At 49.9% G+C, this 23262-nt stretch overlaps 1 protein-coding gene across 1 annotated transcript; it reads left to right on the forward strand.

Moving 5' to 3' along the window:
• The first annotated feature begins 643 nt into the window (after positions 1 to 643).
• On the forward strand, positions 644 to 21297 carry CSF2RA (colony stimulating factor 2 receptor subunit alpha). Its single transcript, XM_032391200.1, has 12 exons — positions 644 to 744; positions 5752 to 5853; positions 7454 to 7596; positions 8704 to 8827; positions 11784 to 11913; positions 12002 to 12174; positions 14329 to 14462; positions 15541 to 15570; positions 16384 to 16519; positions 18080 to 18176; positions 20229 to 20310; positions 21115 to 21297. Exons 1-12 carry the CDS (start codon positions 681 to 683, stop codon positions 21208 to 21210), a joined length of 1311 nt encoding a protein of 436 aa, XP_032247091.1. The 5' UTR covers positions 644 to 680; the 3' UTR covers positions 21211 to 21297.
• Positions 21298 to 23262: the final 1965 nt, after the last annotated feature.

Here is a 23262-nt window from a genome sequence, read left to right on the forward strand (position 1 = left end):
ATCCAGTACTATGTTTGTGTCACCAGCCCCCATGGCCCTTCTACTTAGCCTTGTCCTGCCATGAGCTGCAAACCTGCTTCCTACCCACTCCACTGGGTTCTAACCAATAAAGGTGCTCGATACAGTTCTGATGAGTTCAATGGCACAAAAGTAGCCCCATGCCCAAAGCCAGCAAGTTTATAACATCCTGGGCAGACTCAGTGAGCCGTCTGGTTAAACCTTGGGAAGATGAGCTTCTCCATATCGATGCTGAAGAGGAGGAGCTCCTTCAGGAATGGGGAGCCATGGAGGTGTATCCTGCCCAGCTGCCTTTCATTGACTGACATGGCTATTCCATTTCCTGGGCATCTTGTCTGTGTTCTTCATCGGCACCAGTGGCCCATATCTCAACACATCTCCTCTGTGCTTGGCTTTGCTCAGAATCTCCCAGCCAGCCCCAGGGCTGTGTGTGGGGGTGTGTACTTGTGTGTGGGGGTCACACCCCTGATGTGCTCTCTTCTGGGAGCTGAGAAGCTGATGAATTCACTCACAGGTTTCTCAAGTGTGTGTAATGAGAAAACATCACAGGAAGAGGGAGGGCGCTAAGGAGGAAAGGGAAGTCTAGGGTTGAAATGTCTCGGCAATGCAATCAGTATCCTCACTTTCGGACCAGGCAGAGAGCTGTCCAAGAGAACGGCCAGATGTTGGAGCGCCGGGGAACCAAGAAAGAAAGCAGGTGGCCGGAGCAGAGCCTGGTGTGGTGGGGTAAGGCGGCTCCCTTCATTCTCTGACCCTCAAATGTGCCCTGTCACTAGGGTACCTATTCCTGCCCCTGTTGCTGGTGCTGGCAGCTCAGACTGCAGGTCAGGGAGCACCTGGGGGTGGGAAATGGGAATCTCCGAATGAAGGCGCCCAACAGGGAGGTGGGGTCACTCCAATAGCATGTGGACACTGCATCGGAAGGTCTGAATTGGCCCCGGAGATTAGCCAACCTGCACTGGGAGCAGGTTGAGCCCCTCGTGCAACTCTGAGTATGTGAGCATTAGAAGCCATTTGGAATTACTCCAGAGGCTTGGATGCATGCGGTCGTCCACACGGGGAACCACTGGTCCCTGGATCCTGGGGAAGCACTTTGCTGGCAATCTCTTATCTTAAATCCCCCGGCTACCAAATGCAGAGCTGCTGGGTGACAGGTGTCTTTGGGGACCACAGCATTTCATTCCATGTGTCACCCGAGCGCTGTGACCTATTACGTCCCCCCCCCCTTCCAAACTGCAAGAAGCTCAACATCCAAGCTCATCCAAGGGATGCCCACATATGGGCAGCACCTGCACTGTCCCAGGTCTCTGATCTGACCTAGTCTGACAGATGGAGCTGGCATCTATGTAGACCTTAGGTTTATAGAAAAGGGAAGAATACTCAGTCTGGAGAAAACCGAAAGAAGAAGGGAAAGTGGGTAGTCAGTGGACAAAAAACAGCAAAGTAACGTCTAAGTTTTCAGTCATATGAAACACAAACCCCAGGCAAATCCGCAGAACAGGAGGGAAGAATGGGGAGTGTCGGCTCCATGGGGATGGGCTTCTCCTTTGAGGGGATGGGAATGTCCCAGCTCAGGTAGAGGTGATGGTTGAACATTTCAGATGTGGTAAAGGCTGCTGAGTTGTACGCTTTCAAGGGGTGGACTTTAAGCCGTGTGAATTTCGCCTCCATTTTTAAAAATCAAGGCAAAAATTAATTAAATGAAGCGTGAGATCTCCCTGGACTTCAGTTTCTCATCCACTTGCATGGGGATCCTAGGAACTGCCTCCTAGGACGAATGTGAGCGAGAAACTAGGAGCCGAGTGGAACGTGCCTATGTTTGGTACGCCCAGGCGATGGAGAAATCATGGTGCCAATGACTTCACGCTGCCCGCGAATTATCCTCCGCAGGGTCTGTCACCATAGTTGGCCAAGAGCCCCCACGTTGTGACTAACCATTTAATTAAAACAGCAACCCTTGCTAGATCATCTTCCACCAGTGAGCATGTGAGAACATCATTGTTTGGTTTTTTGATTGTGTTCTTTTTTTTTTTTTAAGTCAGGTTTACAGAAGTTTATGCTTTTGCTCCATCATGATGAGAAGCAAGTGGAGTTCAGTTTAGAGGAAGCGGAATGGGGAACTGTCCAGCTAAGGGCGTATTTCCATGCAGATTCCCTCTGGTGGGGTGGGGGTGGAGGGTGGGGGGTGTGGGCATCCACAGGCACCTGCTTCATGTACAGCCCCAAAGCAGGTACTACGGGAGGCGGCTTGAAAAAGGAGGAGAAAAGCAGATTCCAGAAGCTTACAGGGGGTGAATGGAATGAGGACCCTCCTTGCTTCGCTGCATTGCACCACCCCTCCTAATTAAGGGCAGCTCCGCTCAAAGTCAGGGTGCTCACACAGATTGCAGACGTGAAAAGCAGGGCTGAGGCAAGGCAGGAATAGCAAAGGGGAACGGTAGAGTCAGCCCAGACTGAGGAAGGGTCTGCCCCAAGAGGCTCTCGGGTGCAACATGGAGGCCCCCCACCCAGTGCCAAGAACCCTGGGCAAGACCCAGAGAAGGGCTGGGTGGAGCAGGGTCTAGCTCGCAGATGGAGGAAGCTGGGAACCTCCCCCATAGCACTGGAGTACAAGGTGTGTGGGAGGCAGGGACGTTGGGACAGGTCTGGTCCATGGTTTTTATTTCCTCTTTATAGCAAAGGTGGTGCCTTAGGAGGGAGTGGGCTTGGGGAGGTTGGGAGGCAGGAACATGAGGCTGGGCGCTGCTCCCCAGGTGCACTCTGGCACAAGTGTGCACACCTGGCTTGGGGAGCTGGCTGGACTCTGCATCATTGGGCTCCAGCCTCAGAAGCTGGGGCAGGGGCAGGGGGGAGAAGGGGCTGTAGCATCTAGACAAGCCAGTTGACCCTCAATAGACAGGCAACCCATCACTGCACAGGGTGGGTGGGGAAGGAGGCAGGTGGTGAGGAGATATACAGAATGAACCTCAGAGCTCAGAGGTCTGTGGGGGCAGGATCAATGAGGTAAGGGGATCCTTTAGGTCCTACAGAGGGCAAAGGAGCCCCCTGGGTGGGGCTAGACATCGAAGAGAGGAGGAGCCCAAATGTGCTGAACTGGCTGCATGTGGGAGGGAGATGCTGTGTCCTGGTGAGAGCCAGGCTTCAGGGGAGTCTGGGCAAAGAAGAAGAGAGTCTGTGAAGACAGACACCAACTGAGAGGTGAGGACATGGAGGTCCATGGGGCGGGTGTTGGGGGTGTGACGGCTGGATCTCCAAAAAGCAGACACTGGACAGGATGAAATAGGGAAGGAATTAGTGAGGGAGATGTCTGAGAGGGAGGAGGAAGGGAGGAGAAAGGGGGGAGGGGAGAAGGAAGGAAGGAGGGAATGAAGGGGAAGAGGAAGGAAGGAGGGAAGGAAAGGAAAAAGGAAGGCGGGAATGAAGGGAAAAGGAAGGAAGCAGGGAAAGAAAGGAAAAAGGAAGGAAAGAGGGAAGGAAAGAAGGCAGGAAAGTAGAAAGGAGGGAAGGAGGGAGGGAAGAGAAATGGGAAGGAAAGAAGGAAAGAGGGAAGAAATTTGTGGTCATTTGTTCCGTCGGCCCCCAGGAAGCTAATACACCAAGATAAAAGAGACATTGTTTAGACCGATCAACTCTAAACCCAAGGAAATTACAGAAAACGTGATTGTGCGTGGTAAAAGAGAAAGGAACCTCCAAGAAAAGACAAGCCTTTATAAGGATGAGGTCACAGGGAACACAAAGAGATGAAGAGCAGCAGAGACAGTAAGCGGCCAAGAGGAAGAGAAATACTTAGAGAAGTAAGACCCCATTATGAATCACAACAACAGCCAAAGAACAAACACCAGTAAAAATACCACCAGGGCAATGGTGGACAAACCCAAGATGCCACCCCAAACCCAAACAGAGCATCAGGTGTTCTCTGTTGAGTGCAGCTTTATGGGACCAGAGCCCTTTGCTTTTGTACTTACGTGTTTAAAAAGTTTTTAATAGACTTTTTTTTTTTTAAGAGCAGTTTTAGATTTACAGAAAAATTTAAGTGGAAAGTACAGGAGATTCCTATATATGCGCTTCCCCTTTGACCCAGTCTCCACCCTTATTAATATTTGGCATCAGTGGGGCACATCTGTTATCACTGATGTGCCAATATTGATACATTATTATTGATTAAAGCCCACAGTTTACATTAGAGTTACTCTTGGTGTTGGACATTCTATGGACTTGGACAGGTGTATAGTGATATATATCCATCATTAGTGATATACAGAGTAGTTTCACTGCCCTAAAAATCCCCTGTGCCCTGCCTGCTCATCTGTCCCTCCCCCAAACCCTGGTGAGTCCTGGGTTTTTTTTGTTTTTTTTTTCTTTTTCTGTCTCCATAGTTTTTCCTTTTCCAAAAATGTCATAGAGTCTGAATCATACAGGATGTAGCATTTTCAGACTGGCCTCTTTCACTTAGTAAATGTATTTAGACACCCTCTATGTCTCTCTGTGCACTTACCCTTTTCTATTTTCCTCTTATTTTTAAATATCCTTTTTGATTGCTGCAAAACTCAAGTTTTTTTTAAATAGAGAAAAAAACCTCAAAAAACTGTTATTACCGTAATGGAAACCCGACCTATCATTCCTTTTTCTTCTCCCCCAAAAAATCCATTCTAAAAACACTCAGAGCATGTGTCAACTATACTTACATTAAAATTTTTTAAATAAAAATGTAAAAATGTAAATTATTCAAGCAAAACAAGAGAGTCAGAACAATGAGAAACTAATCAAAGTGAGTGTAATATTCCCCAAAAGCATCTTAAAATCACTGACACGTGTCAACCATGGCTTCAAGGCTCATCTGAACCATGAGTCAAGCTTGATAGAAGGCAGATGGGTAGGTCTGTAGGGTAGATTCCCGGGGCAGTAGTAGTATTTCTCCACGCTCTGTGGGCGATTGTTGTGCAACCTGCCTCTCTCAGGAAGTTCATCCTGGAGAAAAGGGAAGTCGGCGGTGGGTTCCTGTTTTGTACGTCTTATGGGCTCTGGAGTAGGTGGACAGCCCAGGCCATTCTCTGCAGGAGGAATTAGAATCCCAGTCTCTGACACCTGAAGGCTTAGCCTGGGGAAGGGCTTGGTGAGCCTGTGCTCCACCTCCAACCCTGCTTAGAGAGGGAAGGATGTGTCCTGGAGGCCAGGTGTGCGGGGCCAGAGCCTGATGCACGGTCCAGCACCTTCGGAACAACCCTTCCTGACCGTCTCCACTGTTCTTTTGTGGACAATACGCCCATCAAGTGGCTGCCTATCCTAGACTCGTCCCTAAGACTTAGGGAGTGGATCTTGGTACCTGTGGTGGATAGAATAATATCCCCAGAGACGTCCACATCCTGATCCCCATGTGGTGGAGAGAATAATGGCCCCAGAGACATCCCCCTAGGTTCCAGACAGGAATAAAGCCGCAGCATGTGGGCAACTTGCCCCAGTGACACGGAGAATGACAAGGTTGGCTGGAGCCCCGTGCCCATGCTGCACGATAGGCCCTTGGTTCTGCCTCACCCCGAGGCTGGTTGTAACCTGCAGACCCTTCGGCAGCCAGCAGTGACCCCCGGCTGGCCAGGTTAGTAGGCTGACCATCAGGCTGGGGATGGTCCTGCACTTTTCCCCAGAGAATCTCCCCAAGGAAACCTCGCTGGGTCCCCCTGCCAAGCATCCCCATGAGAGCTGATTTCCTCAAAGTGTGACTGTCTGTTCCTGCAGGTTTTCCTCATCCTTTGGGCAGCCCCATGGGACTCCTGGCCACAGCCGTCCTATTCTGCATGCTGCTGGACCCAGTGTTACTCCAGACTCTGGAGCAGCAGGGTAAGGGTGTGAACCTGTCTGACCCTTCTCTGCCTGTCTCATTCCCATGTCCTGTGTATCTGGGGACACATCCTGACGCCTGAGTCCAACTGCATGGGCAGAGATGTTATTGCCCAATTAGGTGAAAATGGAGACCAGGGAACAGAGATGTCAGGCAACGTGCTGGAAGTGACATGGCTGGTGAGAGACAGAGCCGGGACTCAGACCCACGCCATTCTTTCTAAAGGGGGCTCTGATTTTAAAGTATGGACACCAGTCTTTGCCACCCCAAGAAAGGAGGTAGGGGACAGTGGGAATGGCTATCTCCCCGTCCTCCACACAGAGGACCTATAGGAATCTTCATTCACTTGCACAAAATCCACGCAGTCCAGCCTGGCCCTTCTCCTGTGGGTTTTGCATATGGAACTGATAGACTATGTGCACTCAGGAGCCCCGAGGTCCAGGGATGGGCAGGAGCTAGCTCAGCACAGGGAGATGTGCTCTGGATGCATCTGTGCCATCAGATTTCTGTTGACCATTGAAGACTCTCTTGGTTGAGTATGAACTCAAGGGCATATGCAGCTCTTGCAGGACCCACAGGCTAAGACCAAGGCCCATAGGACTGTTGGGGACGGATGATCATTGTTGTCTTGTGCTGGGAAAGTAGGAGAAGTCTGCAGGAAGCCAAGGGGATGCCAGGGAGGGTGGAGGGCCAAGAAACTCAGGAGGTAAGTGACTTATTTTCAGGCCCTGGAGACCTGGAGAGAGGTGGTCCCTGTGCTGGGGGAGGTGTGGTTGGCACCTTAAATAAAGGAGGATGTGGATGTGAGACACCAAGCACAGAGGCCGTGCGGGCTGAGAAACTCAATATACAAATGGACAAGGGGCAGAGGGTCCTTAAGAACAGAACTCTGGCCCACAACCTGCAGCAACCTGCCCAGGGGACCAGCCCACAGAGCCAGCCTGGTGTCTCCGCGTCAGATGAGCAAGAAGCCAGTTGTCCGTCCCCATGACAATCTGAAAAGCTAAACAATCCCATCTGGAACAGCGGGCTCCAAATGGCCAGGACTTGATCAGTAACCAATGGCTTCCCTACGTGTTGACCCCACTTTCTATTTAGGGCCAACCAGAGAAACCAGATATGGTCCCCTAATGAATCCCATATGATGCCCTACTTGTAGTGAGCCCCCTGCATCTTCCCCTCACCCACAGACTCTGCTCAGGGCACAGCCGAACGTTCCCCTTCATCCGCTGTGAAACTTGCCCACTCCCCTGTCCACCCTTGATCTCTGAGAAATACCAGTGATGGTGGCCAATGTCCTCACCACAGCAGGCTCTGAATAAACAGCCTCTGCTTGCTCTGACTTGGTAGGTCTTGCCTTACTTACATGGTAGGCATCTTCACATGGAGAAAAGGCACGGAGGTCCAGGTAGGAAGAAGAGATCAATAAGGGGGAGATTCTGTGCATGTGCCAATGCCCTGGGGCCACGTGAGGGGACAGGGGAAGGGGACACCATGTCCCAGTCTTGACCTTTGCTTACAAGACATGGGATGCATCAGCAGGCAGCAGGTAGAGGCGGAAAAGGGGTAATTTCTGAATCTGGTGGTCCTGTCTTTCAGATCTTCCAAATGTGAAAGGGGTCCCCAGTCTAAATATGAAGTTTGATTCTTGGAGAATGGAACTGAGTTGGGACTGCAAAGAAAACGCTACCTACCTCGAATGCGTGATGATTCACAAGGAGAACGGGCCGATCGAAATAACAGTAAGATGGATTTGTTATGGACAATTGCCGTCCTTTACAAAGCTCTCATTACATTAGAAACAAGGTAGCAATAGGTGGAAACAGACAGCATGTGTGTGACCCTGGGGGACACGTCTAGGAGCCATGCTTCTGGGTGCACCAGGGAAGTAAGTCCTGGCCTGTGTCCAAGAGGTGCCCGGTGGCCTGATTCCCTGGGGGACTGAGAAACTCCCTGGAAAATGTCTTTTCCCAAAAGGAAAGGGAGTTCAGGGCCCCCGGGGAGGAGCCCCAGCCCAAAGCTCCTATGAGGTTAGACCTGGTACAGATTGTAAGGTGGGATCCTTGGGGACGCTCAACCACCCAAGGAAGATGAAATGAGGCAGGCTGGTGGGATGGGGGACCCAGGGCAACACAGGTAGATTCCAGTCGGGCACCCAAATGCTCCCAGAATTTCCAGGCATCACTTTCAGGGACTGTAATCAAGGGGAAGACGAATGGCTTATTCTGTGACTTTCAGGCTTCTGTACCCCTTCAAGGGGTGTTGCATTGGGGAACTGCCCCCCTACCACCAGAAACAGCAGCTTCTGCTCAACTGATCCATCAAAAATCATCCATGTGGCCGACTTAATCCCCAGAAAGAAATAGTTGGTCCCCAGTGTTCCATGAAAACAAAGTTACCAGACTGAACAGATACAATGTAAATGTGAAGCCTGCGGGAGAAAGGGATATGAGATAGGACAAGAAAATGGAATAACATAAAAGAGTGTGCGTTAAGCTCCATAATGCTTAATGTGATGAGAGATCTCACTGCTCAGGGTGGTGGTCCATCAGCATCACCTCAGAGCTTTGTTACAAATGCAGAATCCCCTGCCTAGAACGTGCTGAACCAGAATCATTTTGACAAGATCCCCGGTGACTGAGGGCACACTGAAATGGGACCTGTATTCCGACCTCCTCAACACTGTAAGACTACCCGAGTCGAAGTCCCACCTTCACGTGGGCATGCCACCAATCACCCAGAGAATGTACATGGGTGGTGGTGGCGTCTCGGGGTCGGTGGAAGAGCAAACAACATGGAGAGGAGAATAAAAAAAAGAGTTTCCTAATGCACTGGTTGCATCTTTCTAGCCCCAGGAGAAAGAATGTCACTGCAAGTTTCCAGATTATTCTCTCCATGATGGAGTCACGCTCATGGTTAAAGTAAATAGCACCCAAAGACCGAATCCAGAAACACTGGTCTACACTAACTCAGGTAGGGAAAACCTCACAGTGATCCTTCTGAACATCACTAGCCTCAAGGTATATCTCTTCCCTTTTTTTTTTTTCCCAGCTTTATTGAGATATACCTGACACTAGGTATTATATATATTTAAGGTATATAGCTTAAAGCTTTGATATACATATACGTTGAGAAATAATTACTGCAATTAAGCTATTATCCCTCCCTTCAGCCCCCGGAAAGCACCATTTACTCTCTGTGTCGATGCATTTGCCACATGTTGGCCATTGTGAATAATACTGTGATGAACATGGGGATGCGTAAATCTTTTTGGGATCCAGATTTCATTTTCTTTGGAAATATACCCAGAAGTGGGATTGCTGGGCCATATAGGAGTTCTGCTGTCAATATTTAAAGAAACTTCCATATTTTCCACAGTGGCCGCACCAACTTACATTCCCAACAGCAGTGCACAAGGGTTTCCTTCTATTTGCATCTTCGCCAGTATTTATCTCTGCTTTATATATGTATAAATAATATAAATAATATATATATATATATAAAATAGTCATTTAGCAGGTGTGAGGTAATAGCTCATTGTGGTTTTATTTGCATTTCTTTGATGATGAGTGGTGTTGAGCATCTTTTTGTGTAGCTGTTGGCCATTTGTATGTCTTCTTTTGAAAAATGTCTGTTCAGGTCCTTTGCCCTATTCAGTTTGTTTAAGTTTTTGTTGTTGTTGTTTTTGTTGTTTTCTGTTTTTTGGTTTTTTGGGGCTTTGGGTTTTTGTTGTTGAATTGTTTGAGGTCTTTATATATTTTGGATTTTAACCTTTTATCAGATATATATGGATTGCAGATATTTTCTCCCATTCCATAGGTTACCTTGTTGCTCTGCTGATTGTTTCCTTCACTGAGCAGAAGCTTTATAGTTTGATGCAATCCCAGGTGTCAATTTTTGGTTTTGTTACCTGTGCTTCTTGTGTCATATCCAAAAAATCATTGCCAAGACCAATGCCAAGAATCTTCTTCCCTATGTTTTCTTCCAGTCGTTTTACAGTTTCAGGTTTTGTGTTTAAGTCTTTAATTGATTTTGACTTGATTTCCATATATGGTGTGAGATAAGGAGGCTATTTCATTCTCCTGCTAATGGATGTCCAGTTTTCCCAACACTATTTAGTGAAGAGAGAATCCTTCGTCCACTCTGTGTTCTTGGCACCCTCGTTGAAGGTGAACCTTGTTGACCATAGCTCTGTGGATTTATTTCTGGGCTCTCTGGTGTCCCATTGATCTATGTGTCTACCTTTATGTCAGTGCCATACTGTTTTGATTACTGTAGCTTTGCGATGTATTTTGAGATCAGGAAATGTGATGCTTCTAGCTTCGTCCTTCTTGCTCAAGATTGCTTTGGCTATTTGAAGTCTTTTGTGGCTCCATATGAATTTTAGGATTCTTTTTCTATTTCTGTAAAGAATGCCATTGGGATTTTGATAGTGATTGTGTTGATCTATAGATCACTTTGGGTAGTATGGACATTTTATCGCTGTTAGTTATTTCAATTCACAAACATGGATCTCTTTCCATTGATCTGTGTGTTCTTCAATCTCCTTCATCAATGTTTTATAATATTCATCAATATAATTTTATAATATTCAATTTACCCACTTGGTTAAGTTTATTTCTAAGTACTTTATTCTTTTTGTTGCTATTGTGGATGGGATTAATTCATTTTTTTAAATGTTATTTTTAAGTAATCTATACACCCAATGTAGGGCTTGAACTCACAACCCCAGGATCAAGAGCTGCATGCTCTACTGACTGAACGAACCAGCCAGGAGCCCCAGGATTATTTTTTTTAATTCCTTTCCTGAATAGGTCATTGTTAGTGTATACAAATGCCACTGATTTTTGTATGTTGATTTTATATCCTGCAACTTTATTACCTTTATTTATTAGCTATAACAATGTCTTCTGTTTGTTTGTTTAGTCTTTAGGTTTTTCTACACATTATGGTCATATTATCATCAAACGGAGCTAATCTTACTTCTTTTTTAATTTGGATACTTTAATTTCTTTTTCTTGTCTAATTGTTCTGGCTAGGACTTCCCATACTATATTAAATAGAAGTGGTGAGAGTGTCTACCTTGGCCTTGTTTCTTACCTTACAAGGTAAGCTTTCAGTTTTTTGGGTTTTTTTCCCATTGAGTGTGGCGTTAGCTATGGGCTTTCCATATTTGCCCTTTATTGTGTTGAGGTAAATTGCTTCTATACCTATTTTACTGAGAGTTTTTATCATGAATGGATGTTGAATTTTGTCAAAGACGTTTTCTATAGCTACTGAGATGATTATGTGATTTTTTTTCTTTCATTGTATTAAAATGCTACCACACATTGATTGATTTGCATATGTTGAACCATCTTTGCATGCCAGGGATAAATTCTACGCGGTTACAACGTGCATTCCTTTTAACGTGCTGTTGAATTTGCTTGCTCGTATTTTGTTAATGATTTTTACATCTATGTTTATTAGGATATTGGGATGTGATTTTTTTTTCTCATCCCTTTGTCTTAAGTATCAGGGTGATCCTGCCCTCATAAAATGAATTTGGTAGTGCTCCCTCTTCTTCTATTTTTTTTGGAAGAGTTTAAGGATTGGAGGGGCGCCTGGATGGCACAGTCGGTTGAACACCTGACTCTTGGTTTCTGCTCAGGTCTTGATCTCAGTGTCATGGGATCGAGCCCCGAGTCGGACTCTGTGCTCGGAGGTGAATCTGCTTGGAATTCTCTTTCCCTCTCCCTCTGCCCCTCTCACTCGTGCTCTCTCTCTCTCAAATAAATCAATAAATCTTAAAAAAAAGGATTGGAATTAATTATTCTTTGAATCTTTGGTGGGATGGGGGACAAAGTTACCAGACTGAACAGATAGACATTCCAACTATGAAGCCATGTGGTCCACTTCCACAAATTATTTTGTTTGTGTGTCTTCTCAGGTGGGGAGGGCACAGCTGCCCAAAATTTCTCCTGTTTTATCTACAATGCGAACTTCATGAACTGCAGTTGGGCAAAGGGTCAAGCTGCCCCTGATGACGTCCAATATTTTTTGTATATACGAGACTCGAGGTAGGTATTGATCTCATGTAGACAATCCTGAGAAGTACGGGGGGCGGGGGAAGCCCTGATTGTTCTCTGAACAGTTTGAATTTTATAGAAGAAAAAGGGAAGGAGAGTGTCCTCATTACATAGAAGACTCAGGAACCCACGTGGGCTGTCACCTGGAAGACCTCTCAGGATTAGCGAACTACAATTATTTCCTGGTGAACGGTACCAGCCAACGGACAGGAATCCAGTTCTTTGATTCGGTTTTGTCGTGGAAGAAAATCGGTAAGAGCCACGTCCTGTGGTGTCAACAGATGCTTAACAGGTGAACCGAACAGAGTTTGTGGGAAGTTTGGAAGAATGGAAGTTTATTCTCTCTCCCAGTTCTGGAGGCTAGAGACCCTGAATCAAGGTGTTGCCAATGGTTGCTTCCTTGTGGAAAGAGACCAACCCATCCTTTTACTCTGAATTAAACGGGGTGACAAGGAGTGCCTACACTGCTAATGAATCCCCCCCCAACCGCTCCAAAGAAACGAGGGCTCTTCCAACGCCCCCATAGCCTCCAAGAGCTGATCTTGGCACGGGGACAGCCCAGCCAGGCAGGGGTTTTGCCTGCAATCAGGCAGTGAAGCCCCACCAAGACAAAAGGGAAGATGTTCAGACCAGGAGATGGAGGTTAATACTGACCTGTCTGCGGACTTCCCCCATGGAGTAGCACGCACAGCCTTCTCTTGCCGTTTTGGGGGACGCCGTTGGCAAACAGATGCCAACTCTCCAGCTAACCTTCACAGGCCATCGCCCACCCCCGCTCCCCACCTCCGGGCTCACCTGTTGGGGGAGCTCCAGGTGTGCGTACCCAGCCAGGTGGCAGGTGTTCTACCTGTGTCTCAGGGTCTGCATTTCCTGCTCCTCGCTGCAGACAAACCTCCCGTGGCCCTGACTCGGCCACCCGCCTTCCAGGGGAATCCCCGCCTTTCTTTTTCCCTCCCCATGTTTTTAACATTTTTATTTAACCCAGGAAATCCCAATATTATTTCAAACTTCAATCCTGTGCAGTTGTGACTTACAATAAGAAATGCATGTTTGGTCTCTGTCTTTTTCTGGCACACAGCTGAGAAAACCCTAGGGATTTCCCGGGAGGAGAGCGGTAAATGTGCCTTTTGTTATGTTAAGGAGGTGACAGCTGAAAAGCCCCTATGGATGGGCATTGGTTGCCAGGGGAACCAACTGGGTGATTAAAGGATTGGACTTTTCAGTCCCCTCCTATGACCTCAGGGACCGGAAAGGGGCTGGTGTTTGAGTTCAATCCCCAACAGGCAATGATTTAATCAATTGTGTTTCCATAATGAAGCCTCCCTAAAATCCCAAAAGGATGGGATTTGGAGATCTTACAGGTTGGTGGACATGTGGAGGTTTGGGGAGAGAGGTGCACCTGGTGAGACCATGGAAGCTCCACGCCCTTCCTCCACACCTGGCCCCATACATCTCTTCATCTGGCTGTTCCTGAGTTACAGCCTTTTAAAATAAACCCATGATCTAGTGAGTAACACGTTTCCTTGGGCTCTGTGAGTAGCTCTAGCAGATTAATGGAACCCGAGGAGGAGGTCCTGGGAACTTCCGATCTGTAGCTGGTGGGTCAGAACCATGGGTGTCAACCTGGATTTGTGACTGGCGTCTGACCCAGAGGGTGAAGGGCAGTCTTGTAGGGCTGAGCCCCCTACCCTGTGGGATCTGACACCATATCCAGGTAGATAGATCAGAACTGCGTTGAATTGTAGGACACCCCGCCAGTTGTCTGAGAATAGCTTGAAGGTGGGAAGGGGGGACTCCACCTGTCAGAACTGGGTGCAGAATCCTACATACACATCACAACAAAGAAGGACCCCCGTCCTGTTGTGAGCTTGGAGATCCAGTGTGAACTTCCCAGTGACTGTGCAACATTCGGTGTGATAAGATACACTGGATGTGAACTTACAGCCAAGTGGCCCTTGAAGGGTTTCAGGAATGAAATCAACCCACGGGGTGAAGATCGGAATGCATGCTACCTAAGTGGGATCAGACACAGAACGCCCATCCTGATCGTTGGTGGAACCCACAGTAGGCGGTCACATTGTTGAAGGACACTGGAGCTCCTTGGTCTTTTCTGACATGCATCCGGTCCTCCCATTGGAAATCATGCCTTTGCTGTCCCCATGGTGGCCCCGTCCCTGCCCAGTCCCCGTATTTCCCTCCTTCCCTCACTTGGGGTTCCCTGCAGCCTGCCAGATCATCCTGTGTGCGCACATCCCAGTGGTCCTCTTCCCCAAGAGGCAACACTCAGACCCACTCAGACTCAGGCCTCTGGGTAACCCCTGGGAGCTGCCCGCAGAAGTGGATCTGACCTCCGTGGCCCAGCAGAAGCCCGCTGGTTCAGGGGAGTGTCCTGGGATCTTGTTACAGAAATATATAGCCCACCCAACAATATCAGCGTGCACTGCAACAAGTCCTACTGCGTGATCCGATGGGAAAAGCCCAAGACCAGACATAAGCTGTCCAACATGGAGTTCAAGTACCAGCTGGACATCCAGAAACAGGTGAGTGGACTCTGCCCCAAGCAGGACATCGTGCCTCGAGGAGCAGGGGGCAGCAGCCCCTGTGACCTACCACGAGGGCCCAGGTCATGGGAGATAGGCAGGGCTCCGTGATGCATGGGGAGGAACACAGGGGCGGCTGTGGTGGACAGGATGTCCTGGGCATGAAGGTCACCACCATGGCAAGTCCAAGAGAGGTGTCCACACACCCAGCTGGATCCTAAAAGCCTTTGGCGGTTGTTAGAGATCTCCAAGCAGATGCAGAAAAGAGAGGACCTTCTGCTACTTGTCCACTAGGACCCCACCTGGAGAAGGCAGATTGTCTGCGCCACATCCACCTGGACCCACTGTAGACAAGGGGGACTCTCTGCTCCATGACCACACGGACTCATTGTAGACAAGGGGGACTCTCTGCTCCACATCCACCTGGACTCAGTGTAGACAAGAGGGACTCTCTGCTCCAAGACCACCTGGACTCAGTGTAGACAATGGGGAGCAGAGAGGGGGAGCCTCTGCTCCACATCCAAATGGACTCAGTAGACAAGGGGGAGTCTCTGCTCCACATCCACATGGACTCACTGTAGACAAGGGGGACTCTGCTCCACGACCACATGGACTCAGTGTAGACAAGGGGGACTCTGCTCCACATCCACCTGGACTCAGTGTAGACAAGGAGGAGCCTCTGCTCCACATCCACCTGGACCCAGTGCAGACAAGGGGGACTCTCCGCTCCATATCCACATGGACTCAGTGTAGACAAGGGGGACTCTCTGCTCCACGACCACATGGATTCAGTGCAGATAAGGAGGCCCCTCTGCTCCACGTCCACCCGGACCCTTATTTGGACCCATCAGCAGCTGGGGTTCAAGGATGAAGCATGATCAGGGTTCATCCTCCCTCAGTGAATGAGTCCATCCCCACCGTCCGCGTGACTTGAGGAGAAGGATGTATAGGGGGAGCTCTGCCCTTCACGTGGCCCCGACTATTCGGGTTAACCCATGAGCACACTCAATGAATGGATCCTGTAAAAATCTTCAAAATGGAGAAAAGTAAACCTAGTTCTATTTTTTTTTTTTTCTAGAGCACTAAGGAACACAGTGAGGATCAACTGGTGAGTTAAAACTCTGACCCAAACTATCACCCTGTAGTGTAACTTTAAATGTTACTCAAGTGGACACGTGGCCCCCCTGGTGGCCAAGATGGGGCGGGCAATGAGTGGGAGAGTGGCGGCTCCCCGGAGGACGGTCCCATCAGTGAAGTAGAGGTGCTCCCAACAGGCCCGCTGTGGGAGGGGGGCTCATCTGGGCATACTTGCCCTGTCCCATTTGTTGAAATTAGTGACCACCCGTGTTGGTCAAGAGTTTTAAGGAGATTACGTGTTGGCCAAGAAAATACTCCTTTGAGTTTTAAGGAGATTATTTCTTCCTTTAAAATACCTCTTAAAGATCATCAAAGTCCTTAATGGTGGCGTGTCCCAAGTCCCAGTGCCACCGTGACCTCAGTCTCTTCCTCCGTCCAATGGGGGGCTTTTACTTGGTTAACGTCCTTGTTGGGATATTACCCACCGGTGGCTCTGCTCCTGTCCCGTGTACCTGCTGCATGATTTCTGCATCTATGTTGACGAGCACCCCAGGAGGGGTTCTGTCGTGAACACGGCACATGCTCATGGTGCTGATTCCCTGAAGCTTTTGGTGCGCAGACAATGCATTAATCTTATACACCATGTATTTGTAGACAGCACCGACGTTTTGCACCGTGAGGGCACGGTTCTGCTTTGCTAGCAAAATGGCCCCTTTCCACGGTGCATTTTCCACATGCTTCTGGAACCGTCATCCATCCCGCTGGTGCCGCCGAAAAGACATACCCAGCCCCTCCTTTCTGAACACAGGACACCCCTCTCTCAAACTTTCTCTTTTGTCCAAAGATTGAGGTGCCTGGTAATTTGGAAAATAACTACAGCTTCCCAAGTCCGGAGCCCAGACCCAAGCATACTGTAAAAATAAGGACCTCGGATGCGCGGATCCAGAAGTGGAGTGACTGGAGCCAGCCCATTGAGTTTGGTATGTGTCCTGGGAGTGTCCCTAAGTTCATCTCTGAGCCCTTCCCATCCCAGTCCTGGTCCCTGTCCCTGTCCCTGTCCCAGTCCCTGTCACCGTCCCCAGAGACTCCTAGAGGGAGGAGTTCCCCAACCACGGGTCTCCATGGGGCTCAGTTCCTTCAAAGAAAGGGACAATCCGCCCAGCCTCCGAAGGGGCTGCCTCAGCTGGAAATGATCAATCACTCCTGGTCCCCATCAACCCCGTTCCTGTCATGATCCCAGCCAGGGGAACACTGACATCAAAGTCGAGCGTGTTTTGGCCTAATCAAGAGGGAGCTATTCATTCCAGGGAACTCAATTACCAACACCTTCCACCACCTTCCTCCCTGGAACCTTTATGGGTTGGCACGAATTTAATGGTTTGGACCAAAAGCCAATCGCGTACTCAAGAAATCTGCATTTCCACACTACCCCTCCCTCCCAAATATTTTCAAAGTGTTTCAGCAAGCATTTTATGCATATAATTTTATGGATGTTTTTTTCCTGATCCAAAAACGGAGACTTTAATAAGGGCTGGTATAAAATGTATGTGAAATGTTTATCCAGAGGTAAAACATAAGTTCAAAGAGATGGGACAGTGGGTTCTTAGCTATGACTCCAAAATGAGGAACAACGAAATTTAAAAAAATAGGTCAACTGGTGTTCATCAAAATTAAAAACTTCTGTATCATCTGGAATGAGCACTTTTTAAGCAAATGTATTATTATTAGTATTAGTATTACTATTATTTTGTAAGAGGGCACATTTCATATGTTAATATGGAAAACTCTCAAAACACCAGACCCTTAATCTGGTTATGGTCCTCCTGATGGGACTGGGGTTTTTTGTTTTGTTTTGTTTTTGTTTTTAAAGATTTCATTTATTTATTTGAGAGACACAGCGAGAGAGAGAACACAAGCAGGGGGAGTGGGAGAGGGAGACGCAGGCTTCCCGCTGAGCAGGGAGCCCGATGCGGGACTAGATCCCAGGACCCTGGGATTGTGACCTGAGCCGAAGGCAGACACCCAACCGACTGGGTCACCCAGGCGTCCCAAGGGACTGGGTTTCTTACTTGGATTTTTAAAATTGGACTTTTTAAATAGTAACAGATAAAATGTGCCCTGTTACAAGAATAACGAGTTGTAAAAAGTGCACATTCCAGATGATAAGCAACACGGAAGATCTAATACTAGCTGTGAGGTAACTTTGTTCAAACCGTATGCCTGGAAAAGTGTATTTGGGGAGGGAGGGGGTCCGTTTTTGTTCATTTATTTATTTTTAAATTTTTTTTATTAATTGATATTTTTTTTTGCCCATTTTTTTAAATCGGGTCGTCTCGTTGCCAGAGCGCGTTATGGTCTGGACGCTCATGAGGTTGTTTTGGCTCACGGAGGTTTGCGGGAAGGTTTCGGGATGGGCGCTTTGCTGTGCATTGATTGCCCTCCCGCTCCGAGCCTTTCTCGTTAGCCGTGAGCCGGCGAGGGAACGAGCAGGCCGTGCACTGACCGTTCATCCGAAGGGGTGTGTCCCCCTCTCTCCCCAGGTTCCGAGGAAACCGAGCCCAGCCTCGTGCCCATCTATGCACTGGTGGTCCTGGGGACCTTCATCACTGCCCTGATCCTCGGCTGCCTTTTGAAAAGGTAACCTCCGCTGATGGGTTGGCATCCTCCTTGCAGATGGGCAACACAGAGAGAGCGCTCCTTCAGATGGAGCGCAGGGAGCCCACTGGTGTGACAGCCCTCCAGGGAGGTCTAGCGGGCAGCCGACGGGGGCTTAGTCCTGACCCCTGAAGGGCAGCCCTGGATGCACATTCTCAGATGCTTCCAGGCCCTGGGGCCATGCTGAGCCTACCTGTCTGGGCCTCACATTTCAGCTGGACGCTGGACCTCCTCTGAGGGTTTGCATTCAGTCCCACTGAGCTTCATCTTTCTGGAATGCCTCCCCGCCCAATCCCTCATCTGGCCCTTCATTTCCCCCTATAAGTCTTACCGAGTCCTGGAATCCTCGGGGCCGCCAAAGCCCACTCCCTTCCCCGAGGCCTCCTGGGAGCCTTCACATCCACATCTCCCTGCTTACCGTCAGCCTGTCCGTGAGCTCATCTGTGGGCAGCTACCACGTCTTGTCAGATGTGTGATCTCAGCACCAAGCAGGGTCTCGGGGGCACCTCACAAATGCCTCTGAATGAACATGCATACGGGGAAGAATTAATTCTTTAGTTGCAGGCAGATTGCACGGCATGCTTTGCAAAGCATGGAGAGTTTTGCCTCTGATGATCCTCCTGCACCCTGTGGGGACCCAAGGGGTGTTCTCCTGTGTGCACCCCTCGATGCCCCCCAGTCCTGGTTGGGCGTCCTGTGTGCATTTCCCTGAGGATGGACCCACGTGGCTCACTGCACAGGGATGGAGCCTAAGGACAAGGACTCTGCCCTGCCTGCTGGATGCCCCGGTCACGGCATGGCACCACCCCGTGCTCTGGGGACCCTGGACCTGGGGGCAAAGGGGAACAGGGGCAGCCCCACAACCTGCTGCCAGAGTGGGGATGGAGTGCATGCCTTACCCAAGGACAGTTATCTTAATGAAAAGCTATTTGAGTTTCCTGTGGTCACAGGCGAAAAAATGACCACAAACCAAATGGTTTGAAATGACAGAAATTAATCATCTCCCAGCTTTGGTGACCAGCAGTCTGAGATCCAGACGGGGCAGGACCGCCGAGATCCAGACGGGGCAGGACCGCCGAGATCCAGGCGGGGCAGGGCCGCCGAGATCCAGGCGGGGCAGGGCCGCCGAGATCCAGGCGGGGCAGGACCACTGAGATCCAGGTGGGGCAGGGCCAAACTCCCTCCAGAGGCTCCAGGGGAGGGTCCTTCCTGTCTCTTCCAGCTTCTGGGGCTCCAGGCGTCCCTGGGCTCGTGGCCGCGTCCCTCCCATCTCTGCCTCCGTCCTCACGTGGCTTCTCCTCTGTGTGTGTCTCTCCTCTTCTGTGTCTTATAGGGACACCTGTCCTTGGATTTAGGGCCACCGTCATCCAGGATGAGCTCATGTTAACTTGATTACAACTGCAAAGATCTGATTTCCAACAAGGTCCTATTTCCAGATTCTGGGGCTCAGGACTTGAATATATATTTTGGGGGGACACTACTGAGCTCAGCAGAAGCACCTCCAGGTCACAGAATGTGAGGTGCTTTCCCTTCGGTAAGAGAGAAAGCAAACGCCCCTTTGAAAATGCAGCAAGACTCCGATGTTTGGCAAAAAGGAAGTCTGCTGTTTAAATAAAAACGCTAGAAATAGGGGGCAAACCCTTAAGCCAGCATATAGACAGAAGCCTGCGAGACCGGAAACTGTGCTCTTCACGGTTGGATGGATGTAGGACAGACACATGCCTTGTGGTCCGAGGGACCCTGGGCTCCCCCAGGCTGCCTGTGACTGGCCACATCCCCCTGTCCTATCCCCGTACCCGAGTGACCAAGTGAAGGTTCTAGAAAGATCCTATCACTATGCGATCCTATAGCGTCTCCTGTTGGCTCATCTGTCTCAGATTTGAATTGCCCTGCTGTGAGCCTTCCGTGAGATTGTTCTACAGCCGGCGGCCCCGGAGGCTTCTCGCACCGCGGGCAGGAGGACGTGTCCCTCCTCGCTGTGAGAAGGACACGTGTCCTCAGACTCTTTCCTTCACATGCTTCCTGTCTCCCTAGGTTCCTCGCGTCAGAGAGCCTCTTCCCACCGATTCCGCACATCAAAGACAAATGGAACGATACCCATCAGCCTGACCACCAGGTGGGTAAGGGTGGGGGGCAGAGCAGAGAACCAGGACGGGGAGGGGGCAGTGCCCCCGGGGACTCCCCTGCATGTCCGCCCGAGGGGGACCGTGCTGTCCTTCATGGACGATGTGGCTGGGATCCCGTGTCCTGCTCGCCAGCCGACCCTGGGCGTCAGGGGTTAGGGTCTTCTCTGTGAGGTGCGTCTGGGGAAATTGGGGGCGCCCTGGGGGCAGAGGCAGAGGCGGGGAGAAGGGGTCTGGCCTGATCTCATGGAGAGAGAACCCAAGGGCGTCCAGAAGGACCAGGGAGGACGAGGGCTCTGCTCCCCAGACCCCATGCGTGCACTCGTCACCTCTGACCGACCCTGGGGCGGCGGACACATTTCCTCCCACTGGCAGCTGCAACTCTGTCCCAGGGCCGCCCCACAGGGGGAGTCCCTACCGTCTGCATCATGTCTGCCCATCTCCGTGACCCCCACCCGCGAGCCAGACGGACGTCTCATTTCCTTGTTATCAATGATCAATATCAGCAATATGATCATACACCCTGAGCCCCTCCCCAGTCCAGGGTCCCACCTAGCTCACCAGGCCTGGAGAAGCCCTCTTCCCCTCCCTTGGTCCCCAGGCTCCGTCATGCCCCAGGACGTTTGCACCTGCTGGCACCTATCCCAGGCATCCCCACGGGCGGTCCTGCTGATGCCCCCGCTACAAGATCTCACTCCCGCTGGGTCCCCGATTCCCATCTACATCCGTGGCCCAGTAGGGTCCTGCTCTCTGGGCTCCTGAAACCCCAACATCCCCATCCTCCCTCTCCTCCTCAGGTCATCTGGGAGAACTTCACCTTGGACACGGAAAAAGATGAAAACGAAGAGATCCTCACTGTGGAAGAAGTCACAGTGGCCCCGGCGAGCAAGTGAACTGCATGGACTCTTCCAGCCCCAGAACATTCTGGAAGCTTTTTTTTTTTTACTTATTATTGTTGTTGTTTTGAGCAATTATTTATATAGTGTTCTATTTTTTTACTTTAAAAGAATGTGATATTTTGCAAAGATGCTTGTAGTCGGAGTGATTGTTGAATGCCCTTGGATCCTGAACCCGTGATGCACCTGCTTCTCCCCCAGGGAAACAAAGAATTCTCCCTTGCATGATGGCGGCTCAGGCGCCCGCCTGCCAGGAGCCACTGGGGCTGGGACGTGGGTCTCTGGCGTGTCTGCTGTTGCCGTGGGAACATTGCCTTCCCCCTGTTTCTGCACCAGCTGCAGCTCAGCCCCATATGGGGGCCATCTGGGGGTCTTGAATAGTTGTCTCCGTTGCAAAGTCCCATTTGCCACCTAATGTGTCATGTTCTCAGGCTCCAGGAATCGGGGTGTGGACATCTTTGGGGACATTGTTCCATCCACCGCATGGGGATCAGGACGTGGACACCTTTGGGGAGATTATTCGGTCCACCACTCAGGAATCGGGTTGCGTCTACCACACGGGGATCAGGATGTAGACGTCTCTGGGGACATTATTCCGTGCACCACATGCAGACGTGTTTGGGGACGTTGCTCCATCCACCACACGTGGATCGGGATGTGGACATCTTCGTCTGCAGGCATGGGCAGGGATCAGAGGGGTCTTCTCGCAAGGATCCTGAAACCAACTCTGCACCTTGACCTTTGAGACACGGCCACCCCCGTGAAGGTAAGTAACGGGGAAGTGTTTAATGTGGGTCTTGTTGAGACAAGAAGCAAGTCCCATGCGGGGAGTGAACCGTGAGGGACCGCATGGTGTGCATGCAGCGGGTACCTACGGAAAGTTTTAGAAGCCAGTGAGAGTGTGCTATGGAAATCACGGCTCGCCTAGGCATTGGATTTGTTGATGAGGATGAAGCTCACGGGGAGAGCAAAATGTATCGGGAAATATAGAAAGATACATATAGATACAGACACAGGTCTATGGATATAGAAATATATACAGAAGAGAGAGTAAACAGTATATGTGGACATATACACAGAGAGAGAGACAGAGACAGGCAGATACATATTTGGAGAAATAAGTATGGACATATATACAAAAAGATACATATGAAGATGGTAGAGAGACCGATCTCAAGGAAGTGGCTCTTGCGATGGTGGGGCTGGTCCGTGTGAAACCTGCAGGGCAGGTGGGCAGGCTGGAGGCGCAGGTGGCAGGTGATATTGCACACCTGAGGCAGAATTGCTTCTCTGGGAAACCTCGGTGTTTGCCCTTGAGACCGTCACCTGATTGGACAAGGCCCACCCCCCTGTGAAGTAACATCTCTTCAAGTTAGCAGCTTGTGGATTTTTTCTTTCTTCTTTCTTTCTTTCTTTCTTTTTCTTTCTTTCTTTCTGTTTTTTCTTGTGGATTTTTTTTTTTTTTTGTCCCACCTGCAAAACACCTCTAGCTGAGTGTTTAATTGAGTAACAGGGGGCTTGTCCCCTGTCTGTGTGAACACACAAACGGATCCTCATGGAACCATTTCAAATGGGAATGCATTGCAATGTGCTCTGCAGTGGGTCCCCTGTGCATGTGCCAGGTGACACGTGCCAGGGCGATGGGGCCCTGTTCCCTACGGTAGTGCCCCACCACCACCACCTGTGCCTTCCCAAGGGGCTCCTGTGTGATCGGGTGGGTCTGCCCAGGGTGAGGGGGCCCTACCCCAGGAGCTTTGCTCTGCAATTTGCTCCTGATAAAGCTTCAGGGAACAAAATTATATGCTCAGGGCCTGCAGTGATCCCCCAGCTGCTGAACCCCACTTCAGAGGTGTCAGGGGCCTCACCTCAGTCAGCTCACCAGGAAATGAAAAGGAAAACAGAACCAAAAGAAGCATTGATTTACAGCATTTTCTGCTTCCTGTGTTGCAGATCGTCCGATGGCCTGACAGGAGCTGTGACCTCTCCTGGGTGTTCAGCGTGGGCTCCCCGAGTGTGTACAAGGTGGTTCCAGCTTGCCCCTGCCTCGCA

This window comes from Phoca vitulina, unplaced genomic scaffold (assembly GCF_004348235.1).
Source record: "Phoca vitulina isolate PV1807 unplaced genomic scaffold, GSC_HSeal_1.0 scaffold60, whole genome shotgun sequence".
NCBI lineage: Eukaryota > Metazoa > Chordata > Mammalia > Carnivora > Phocidae > Phoca > Phoca vitulina.